The 10,945-nt window shown below is 41.2% G+C and overlaps 1 protein-coding gene across 1 annotated transcript; it reads right to left on the bottom strand.

Moving 5' to 3' along the window:
- Nucleotides 1-5,810: 5,810 nt before the first annotated feature.
- On the bottom strand, nt 5,811-10,298 carry LOC108794805 (T-box protein VegT-like). The gene is made up of 9 exons (XM_018565908.1): nt 10,283-10,298; nt 9,450-9,597; nt 8,601-8,703; nt 8,205-8,369; nt 7,961-8,107; nt 7,292-7,362; nt 6,644-6,732; nt 6,354-6,531; nt 5,811-6,189 (listed from the first exon to the last, which is right to left on the bottom strand). The coding sequence occupies exons 1-9, from the start codon at nt 10,296-10,298 to the stop codon at nt 5,811-5,813; spliced, it is 1,296 nt and encodes a 431-aa protein (XP_018421410.1).
- Nucleotides 10,299-10,945: the final 647 nt, after the last annotated feature.

Below are 10,945 nucleotides of genomic sequence, written 5' to 3' on the forward strand. Positions count from 1 at the left end.
ATTGCCAAATACTTATATATTAAAGAATCAGTCAACCCAAAAGTCATATTTTAACCTGTAGATAGAGCCTGGTGACAAGAGTCAGCCCCTGAGATTTGCGATGTTTTGTATACTCCAACTGCGAGTTCTCTCTAGCATAATTCCTTATCCATTCACAGAGGTAGACAGTGCACACATAAGAAATCTTCAGACTTGGTCAAAACAACTTTTATATATGAATCGTGCACACACCTATAGGCCCCACAATGCATTGAGTGCTAAAAACAAATTGGACATGACTTGTCCCCTCTTTTCTACTTGCTTCCTGGACTGCAGCATGGTCTTTCCACCTCCACTTATTTGAATCCCATTCTTTAATCATTGTACCCCAACATGAGCCCTATTTTATACAATATTAATGATATAAGTTCTTCCCTTGATTGCATACCAGGGAAAGGCTGGCCCTCATGTACTGAAGTGCACTTGTTACAATCACCCATGTAGGGATGTTTTCCCTGTATTATACAAGTTTGAAAATCTGGAAGAAATCTTTAGTATTTCATAAAACAGAATATTCTGGATTTTTAATGAACCAAGATGAAAAACGACTCTAGAATCAACATGAATGTAAAGCTTACAGATTGTAGGCCCTCCTCATTACCATCTGGTCTTGAATGTGAATGTCTTCCTTAAAGCGCTGCACAAACTGTTGGCACTATATAAATCCTGTATAATAATCTGTACACCAGGGCTAGGCAACCTTGGTACCCCACCAGTCCCATAAGGCATTGCAAGACTGATAGCCACAAGCATGACTTGCAGAGGCAGAAACATGAGATTTGTAGTTTCACCACAGGTGCCATGGTTGCTTACCCCTGGTATACACCTTTATACTCTGCATTGTAACCAAGAAAACTGTAACAAAGACAATTACTACACGTTAACTACTCTACTAACACTATACCTACTCTGAGTACAATAATAAAAATCCAAAAGTGAGAACAGCATAATGGCCACAGCACGTGTATAGACCAAGGAACTCAAACACACAGATCTCACCCATCACAATCCCCGAGACATATAAGAAAACGTCAAGCTGGGTTCACACCTAGGCATTGTCGTTTTTGCACGTTTCAGCGTGTGGTTACTCATGCGTTTGGCACATTTCTACACGTTTGACTGGCAGCTTAAGAAAGATTGCGGGAAATGGATTAACACGCGTACAAACGCGCACATAAATGTGCAACCTGCTTCTGCCACGCAATGTCTGGCATTTCTATTGAAATCTATGGGGGGGGAGGGGGGTTGTGCTTTTAAAGCTCATGCATCTTTTCGGGTGTTTGGCGTTTTCCTGCTCAGGTGTGAACAGGGGCCATTGAAAGTCATGGGATTTTTTGGGTTAGACGCTTAATAGTGCTTTCCCAGCTGCTCAAAAACACCCACCAAAAAGTAGGATTTTTAGAGACACCAGAAATGACTCACACAAAAGTAACACTTATTTTATTGCATAGTGTCCATGTTTGGAAACAATGACATTGTAAATCTGTCTTTGGGTGTCAACCTTCATGGAGAGAAATACATAGCCTGGCATTGCTGATCGTATGGCTTTAATGCATACATCTAGTGAAAGCATGGCAACCAGCAGTCCCCGACCTCCCTGCTTGTATGCTTGTTGTGGGCCAGTAACGTAGAATGTACTGAAGCCATAAGATCATCATAAAAGCCAGATATAGATTGCATGTTTGGTGCAGGTCTGGTAAGGGGTGCAGCAATTTATTTGAAATTGCAATGGATATTTTGTTCCCTCATTCCCCTTTCTTCCTCCCCCTGGTTTTTCTCTGTACCAGTGGTGGTCAAACTCCAGCCATCCAGCTGTTGTGAAACTATAAGTCCCATGAGGCATTGCAAGATTTTTTTCAGTCTCAGGCTCCCAGACACAGATGCACAATGTCATATGTAGTTTTAGCACAGCTGTAGAGCCAGTTTGCCCACCCCTTCTCTATACAGTGGTGTGGACCCTTTAAGGTTTCCTGGCAGCTTACCTGGCTTAGGTCTTCCTTGGGGGAAAACTCTTTGTGCCTCTTGCAGCCAGATAATATGGATTCGACTATGGCTTAGCGTCACCCGATCCACAAAACCGCAAGCTCCCCTCCCTCTTTGCCATGGCACTTTTATGCGATATGTCTCCTTGCTTAAGGGGGGGAGCGCAAGTAATGTTTGCCTGATTCCATTATGATCCAAGCATGTCATCATGTGTCCTTTTTATGGTGCTAGAGTTATGTTGTTGGTTTTAGTCCCATGTTACTTAGAGGGACTGAAACCAGACACAGCCAGGCAACTATCTTCAGAAGGAGGTAATCAATGGCAGTATACATCCTGTGACAGTTTACCATACAGTGGGGGGAATTTATCAAAACTGGAGCAGATTTGCACTACAGCCAATCAGCTTCTCTCTCTTTTTCAAAATCTTACCTGAGCAAACTGAAGAGACGCCGATTGGTTGCCATGGGCAACTGCTCCAGATTCGGTTTGCTCCATTTTGATCAATTCCCCCTAGTGTCTAAAAGGCAAAACCTATTTCTATGTGTTGAATAGTAAAGAGAAGTGTTTGTGTGTGGCGATGCACACTATTGTTACCAAGAAAGAAACAAATCCAAAATGTTAAAAAGGATCAGCCACTAGAAAAAGGAGATGAGGGGGAAATCTAAAAATAGGGATCCCCTGTTCTGGTGACAACAGATATTAACATGCACAAAACAGCAGGGCGGCTGTAGAATTTTCTTTGGGACCTAAATGAGCTTTTTTTTTAATGATACTTGTAAAGTCACATTAGCCCCCTCCAAAAACCCTATAGGAAGCAGAGCAGGGAAACATACAGAACTGTAGCGCTCCATCCGCTGGCCACAGCTGCACACACTAGACCCGTATAAATGTGAGAAACGCACTTCCTGAAGCCTGTTCTAAGCCATCACTGTGTATACAACTTGAAGCTTATAGAATCTCTGCCCTCGGTAGAAATTTATCTCATTCCGTGACAAAGAGCAAGTCTAATCCAAGGACAGTTGTGAAAACCGGCAGCCTGGTAACCATTCCTTCCCAGCTATCAAATATTAGGAGTTTGCAGCATCTCAGTATGGAGTATGTACACTGAAACCTTGTTTGCAGTTGATTTCTACCCCAAATGTTAGTTTAGTTAGTGATGGAAAGAAGGATTACCCAAAACACTTCACCAAAAGGAATAGTTTACGCCGATTGCATACTTCTACTGCATTACCATGTATTTGTAATACATCTGTCTGTCAGTGCAGAGAATTTCCCTGGGACATTTATCTGCATGGAGTTAGTATCATTTATCTTTCTGCCCACCCCCTCTCTAGGAATAGGACCCAAACTTCCACAGCTTGTGGTACTGCAGTCACTGCGTAGTGCAATAAGTTTAATGCAGTACTGTACATAGTTCATATAACCAATGTCTTGTCCAAGCAAAGCTATAAGCCCAATGCCTTTTTGCAGCCATTGAGGCAACGGTACATAGGCACTACATAGACTTGGATAAAACCTAGAAGAAAGCAGAACTAACTGAATAAACACGTTTGTTAGTTCTGCTTTCTTCTAGGTTTTATCCAAGTCTATGTAGTGCTTATGTACTGTTGCCTCAATGGCTGCAAAAAGGCATTGGGCTTATAGCTTTGCTTGGACAAGACATTGGTTATATGAACTATGTACAGCACAGAAATGTGTGGCATTTCCAAGCATCAGACAATATATATTTTATAAAATGTGTTCCCATTTAACCTGGCTCAGCCCAATTATCCATTTTTTTTCTGGCTTTACCCAACGATTAATAGATATATATACATAGTATTCCTATTATAATATAATTACACACCACACCTACTAAGTTGAAAGACCTGCATCTCATTTGTAATTTATGAATAAAGTTTGCACAAAAGGTAAATCCAGTTGTGCTTTGTATTCAGATTGCAGAGATTTTTCTTTTTGCTAAATATTGCCAAGCGATACTCTGGTTTGCCTCAAAAACATTATTTCGTATCTTAAGAATGACAACATTCTTGCAGAATCAGTAGGCCCATAGCTGATCTACAAAACTGCTCCCGCCCATAAGGGGTAAAAGGAGTGCAGAGAGGTTAAAAAGCTCAGTATTAAACAGAAGATAAGATGTTAATTTTAGCATGGCGTCTCCTATGCGCCAGACTGTCTACAAAAAAAACATTTGTCAGGAAAGTAAGGAGAGATGATGTTCAGCCTATTTGTGAGCATTTCAGGAAACGAAACTGTTGGAAATAAAGCTTGCTGTAGAAGACAGTTTACAATGTTTGCCAGACTTCCTGCATGTGACCAGAGTCATGGGCACTGTCGACAAGCAGACTGGAAACATGACAGTCTAGAATAGATTATGATGGTTATGGGCAACGTCTCCTACTTTCAGCTCCATAAATACCCTCTTTGAAATAGTTTGGGTCTTCTGTATGACATTCAAACCCATAAAACACCCCATTTGGAATAGTACAACATTTGGAAACACACATTTCATTATACTGGACATTTATTGCAGGTGTAAGAATGACAGTGAACCACAAATGTACATCCCCCATCATTTTCACTTCGTTAAATTCAATAAAGTACATAAAATGCATCCTTCATTAGAAGGGTGTGCTCCTAGCTAGGAAATAAAGTCCAATGTTTCTTAAATAAAATCTATTTACACATAATGCAGTCTATACATAGGACACATCTCAGTCACAACCACAAATACAGGGGTGCCAAGTCTAAGAAATAAACAGCCCTAGGCTGCCTGCTCTTCTGACCTCTGCAGTCAGAAATAGTTATATGCACATACAGGCTTATTTAGAGATGTGCCAAAGGGACACATTTATACTCGTCTATAGCAGCCAATCAGAAATCTGCTTTCATTAGGTTGTCTGCTCCAAGCTGCTGTAATTGGTTGGCTGTCATAAAATCAATGCATATGGTCTTTGCAGCTACCTAGTAAGCATATTAATCTCTATATTGCAAACATTAAAGCTCAGAAAAGGTTAAACAAACCCCAGTTAGAACAAGCATGCTCATTACACACAACCCTGTATAAAACATGCACCAAATGAGACCCGTGTGCTTTTTTTCTTGCATTAACTGTGTCATACAATGTGCTGGTCATATCTGAAACCTCCCCAGGAAAATGTGCAAAACTTCAAGCAAAATGTTCTACATAGTATTAAGAAAAAACATTGAAACCACAAAATAAAACAAAACAAATCTGTGCAAAGCAATGCCGAAAAACGTGGCTTTAAGACGTAAAACCTTCTAGCAGGAATGTTTGTTAGAGATAGTACATGCCTCCAGTCCTCAGCTTCAAATAGGTTGAATGTGCAACAAATAGAGATTCTTCTTCGACTGTATATTACACCCTCCAGTTCAGGTCGCAGCCATTGCAGTTTTCTATTCTGGAAATCGTTTGCAGGAGTCTGGCCACCTCTGAAGTGGTTGTGCGGTAGATTCAATGCCAATACTAAGTCCAAAAGCTGGTTTCTAACTAAAAGCATTCAATACCAGCAAGTAGTACATAGTCTATGTAATAAATTAAATGGTGTACAATCTTAAAAAGTAATGATCCATCCTATTCACCTATTCTTCTAGACGTAGCATTCTTTGGATGGCTACAATTCGATTATATTTTTTTAAAAGATGCTTGTGCTAGTATTTGTTCATCTTCGTCCGCTCACAAATTGAGGAATCATAAAATTAGTAAACGGCAGAGGGAACCATGAGCTCTGTCAGTCCACCGCTTGGTTAATTTTGTCACGAGCCATTTACCAGCAAGTGTAAGGGAACAGAGAATACTGGCTCCAGTCTGACATCCCATTGTGTGGGTGACTCACAGGTCCCTGGGCACTAAAGTCTGTTGGGTAGGAGTAGCCCATGGGCCGATACTGCCCCTGTGTGGGAACCATCCACTGGTCAGTGGCATATGGACTGTACATAGGCCCACGCAGTGTCTGCCGTGTAGGGGTGTCCATTGGGAAGTTCATTCCACTGGTGCGCTCCTGTACAGAATGCTGAGGAAATACTTGAAGTTGACACACATCGGACTCTGGCACTGTAGCAACATCAGGTGTGAGACGTCTAGCTGCTGCCTCACAAGCATCCAAGGAGCCTGGAAGGGGTTGAGGACATCTTCTCTGTGGGCTTCTGTGGAATAAGACAAGCGTAATGTTATTTCCTTTAAAATAACAAAGTGCTGCCAATCGAAGCGCTGCGCAAACTGTTGGCGCTATATAAATCCTGTAGAATAATAAATTGCATGGTACCCAATAGTACAAAGGCAATTGCTCAGAAATGTCACCAACACTTACCTATATAAAAAGCTGGATGAAGAGGACGGAACCTGCTGCTCCTGGTGTGGCGACTGTGTCAAATCTGGAGAGTTGGGATGTAAACCAAGAGCTCCGTCCTGGTCTGCAACCCATTGTGAATATACCTCTGCCGGCATCACACCAGGCTCTTCCTTAACACGAGCAATTTTAGAGCGTTCTTCAGGTGGGAAAAAATAAAATAAAAAAATCAGTTAATGCCTAAATGATCTAATGATCTACAAAGCTGGACTAAGCCACCCAATCTATTCCATACTAAAAACAAAAAATACCTTCATCCTCTGGTTCAGGACTGTCCTCCCATTTCTTCCTTTTCTGACGCTTGCCTGGACTCTGTGGCAGAAGTTTCAACATGTCATCCCTGAGAAAACAGAAGGTGTCAATGTATGCAAGACTGAATTGCTACACACCAATGTAGGCAAAAAAAATGAAAATGTACATTGAAGGTTGGCTCTTGTTCCCACAAACATATGAGAGAACTATAGGGCTGCCATTGGCAAGGACATTCTAAAATGCTTTAGTCACCTTGCGGTTTTCCTGACCATCTGATTTCAGTACCTTGACTGCCTAAATAGAACTAAAAAACATGCAGAGGCCAATTTACTGAAACAGCTGAGAATGTTTTACACAAATTGTATGAATATTCACTTCAATTTTCTGATCATGTAAAAATCCATTTATTTCATCTGCACACGATCAGAAAATTGAAGTGAATATTCACACAATTGTGTAAACATTTTGAACTTTAGTAAACCAGAGTCCATAATCATACAAAGTTCTTTAGTAGTCCACTTTTAGAACTATCCTGCAATGGAGCTACTTGGACTGAAGAGGCAAGTCAGTTTCCACAGGGTTGTAGGCCCCTGCATACTATTTTATCAAATTCTTGAACACATAAAAATAAAAAGAAGTGTACATGCCTCTTGTGGCCTCTTTCCTGTTCTCTGAATCCCTTGGCAAAAGGGTTGTGATCAATTTTCAGTTTTGTGATCTAGGAAAAGGGGGTGAGAAGTATTTTTACATTACTAACCATGTTATTTTCACTCATTGAACATTGTGGTTTACACAGTAAGTCTATACATTTGCATTCCTGTATCAGAGAAGCTTACAATCCATTGTAACTACTACATTAACCAACAAAAGGTTAGTGCCATCTTGGCCAGATGTCCATTATATTCTCCCCAGAGGAAACACTTGTAAATACAGATGGGACATACAAACTAAACCTTTAGGGCTTAGTCACACCAAACCTGGACCAGATCTGCATGAGTTTCTGCACATGCAGTAGCGTGTTTTGCGTTTCAGGCTCTTTAATATATATATATATATATATATATATATTTATTACACACATATACACTGTGTGTGTTCCAGGGCATTTGCATGCATTTTAGAAGCATTTGCATGTGTCCCAGAGCATAAAAATAGGGCATGCTGCAGTTTTTCCACATGCTCTGGAACTGAGCGCTGCAGTGTGAACTAGAGCCCAAAATACCATTGGAATACATTGGATGCGTTCTGTAACTGCTCAGCATCTGCTCCGCACTTGGTGTGAACAAGCCCTTAATGTGCGTGGTACTTTATCTTACCTTGTCATTTTGATAGGCGGTGACTGCTGTAAACTCAGTCTCTGGAAAGCTGAATACCTGCAGGAGTCCCCATCGGGTGTTGTACACATCATCAGACTGAATTATGTGGAACCGAGGTTTGTATCGATGCATTGAATGCAAAATTATCTGCAAAGAGTAAAAGCACTAGAATAAGACACTGATATTTTATAGTAGCATGGCAGTTTATGAGTAAGAAGGGTAGGCATTCCATAACAATTCTTACATGTCCATGTTGGTCCAAAGTGTTGTTGGTCAGTTTTAGTTTTTGGAAGCCGATTGCATCCTTCATCCAGTGGGCACCAGGGGCTGGAGAGTCAGGGTGAACATACGTCCTGCATGGAGGGTGTGGCTCTGCTTTACCTGCTGCCTCCCACTGGTTCTTGTTCCACTATTGAAAACAATAAAACAATGTCTATTGTGGCGATAGATTTAACAACCAAAAACATGCTTTCCCAAACAAGCAATACTCAAAATGTAGAACCTTAAAATTAAATAGAAAAAAAAAAAAAGTAAAACACACATCAGCTACTATTATGATACAGGTTTGTCAAAATCATTGCATACAGGCAAGTAGAGTGGCTAGTAGTGCCAATATATTTCATAGGCTAGTCATATTTACCTTATATCTGCAGCTGTCTAGAGGGACAAAGTCCACCAGAACCACATATTTGGTGTAGGGATGGAGCCCATAGAGTCGAATCTTACATTGAGGGAACATCCGCCTGTAGAGAGATGACAGATAATGAGAAGTCGGAATACTGCTTCTAAGAGTTGCACTGTAAAAAAGCAAAACCTCTTAAAAAATGGGAGATTAATACTGACCCCTCACTTAAAGTGACACTAAACTAAGGAATTGACTCTTCAAAATGCATTCAAGTACCTCAACTATTAACAAAAATGTAACTTATTTGCGTATCACTCGGCCACAGATTCTCAAACCATCTCTGAATTCATACTGACCTGTCCCTCCTGGAGGGTGGCTGCTTGTGTTCCCCATGGTCCCTGTGTGTGTTGTAAAGTAGCCACCACCACTCCAAGCTCACTCCCGTGATGGACTACAATCACACATTTAGTTTACTAATTTTTATGGAGTTTGTAGTCCATCATGGGAGTGAGCTTGGTGCGGAGTCTACTTTACAACATACACAGGGGCCATGGGGAACACAAGCAGCCACCCTCCAGAAGGAAGGACAGTGTCAGCACCAATTCAGAGATGATTTGAGGATCTACAGCCAAGAGATACACAAATAAGAGATACATGTTACTAGTTAAGGCAGACATGCATTTTTAAGAGTTAACTTCTGAGTTTAGGGTCACTAAATTCATGTTTAAGGACAAACTACCTACAGTTGTACATTTAAACTGTGGCAGTAAGAATGAACGATCTATATCTCTATATCACAATGCACAAGACACAGTAGTAGAAGTCATTGGCATTAACACTCTAAAGCCTTTGTGTAGCACTTGCCTGCCAGACTTTGTGATGATCATCTCTGTCCCTTCCTGGTGGAACTGCCTCCATAAATCCAGGTCCTCCAGTGTTGCAGTCACAGAGTTGGGTACGTACAGGGAATCTTGGTTAGTGACACAGTCCATGTCTATAGCTGGCTTCACATCTAAAGTGGAAAACATTAGGTTAGCTAGAAACATGCTTTCTCCTTCCTAAAGATGCAGTTCTTCGTACATGGTTCCTGATAGTTTATGTACTTTTCAGAAGGAATAATGGGAGATTCACAGCAACTCTACAGAAGAAGTCTTGTATTTAGATGTAAGTGTGTCCTTTCATACTACAGTTTATGTTCCAAGAGAAAAAGGACAACAGCCCCAAAACACAAGTCTAAATTCCCAGAATGTGCATCTACTAGTGATCTACACTGACTGGATAACTTATAAAGGACATTGGACTATATTGATCATAGATTTGAATGTCCAAAACAAAAAACAGATACGTTTAGTCCGTCAAATTCAACTGCATTTCCCATCCAGATTCAGGCTTCTTAATTAAAAAAAAAATCAAAATGCTTATTTAGCAAATCAATTTCTGAAAGACACCAAATCAAAACTACCATTAAGCTGAGCAATTGTATCTATAAAAAATAAAAAAATAAACAACAAAAGCATGGCCAACAAATGCCAATAATAAATCCAAGCAGCCAAAGTAAAATAATCCAATCTTCCAAAATGCACTCCCTGCACCATGTGATCACATCTACAAGGTGTTTAGAATATAGCCAATTAGTTTCTCACATCCAAGACGTGTTTGATAGCATTTCCACCTCGATCACCGCAGAGTCTACTCACCAGGCACAGAGTGCATGATCACCTCTAATCCACACCAATCCACTACTCAGTGCTGGAGAATGGCTTACTGGATTTATTAAGGTGAGGGGGGGAGCTACAGCCACATGACTCCACCCACACCTGATGCCCCATCACCACTCTTTGATGTGTAGAGGACACAAAGAGAGGAAGGATCCTCTTTAATGACAGGGGCAGGAGAAGGCTGAGCAGTGATTAGCATGAGCCTGATACACAGGAAACCCTGCAGGGGAAATGCGACTTCATTTAGTGCTAACTCAGTGCAAAACAAACAAGATGTGGCTCAGGTGCTGCCACTCAGGAGATGGTTGATCATAGACTGGCATGCTCTGCCAATAGCTGTGCTGTGTGCCAGGATCCCTAAGTGCATACCACAGGCAGGGCTGCCTGCCAGAACCCCTACATACATGCATACATGCATACATGCATACATACCACGGGCAGTGCTGTGTGCCAGAATCCCAACATACATACATACATACCACGGGCAGTGCTGTGTGCCAGAATCCCTACATACATACATACCATGGGCAGTGCTGCGCGCCAGAATCCCTACATACATACCACGGGCAGTGCTGTGTGCCAGAATCCCAACATACATAACATGGGCAGTGCTGTGTGCCAGAACCCTATGTGCATACCACG

The sequence above is a fragment of the Nanorana parkeri genome, unplaced genomic scaffold, assembly GCF_000935625.1.
Source record: "Nanorana parkeri isolate BGI_ZX_2015 unplaced genomic scaffold, ASM93562v1 scaffold899, whole genome shotgun sequence".
Taxonomy (NCBI): Eukaryota; Metazoa; Chordata; class Amphibia; order Anura; family Dicroglossidae; genus Nanorana; species Nanorana parkeri.

Bases quoted from the DNA above. Each gene is read 5' to 3' on its own strand.
- LOC108794805 (XM_018565908.1), bottom strand. The intron at 8,108-8,204 runs GTAAGAATTGTT...TACTCTTTGCAG, and splicing joins CTTTGGACCAACATGGACAT to ATAATTTTGCATTCAATGCA. The intron at 6,733-7,291 runs GCATGTACACTT...CTGTTTTCTCAG, and splicing joins CAGGAAAGAGGCCACAAGAG to GGATGACATGTTGAAACTTC.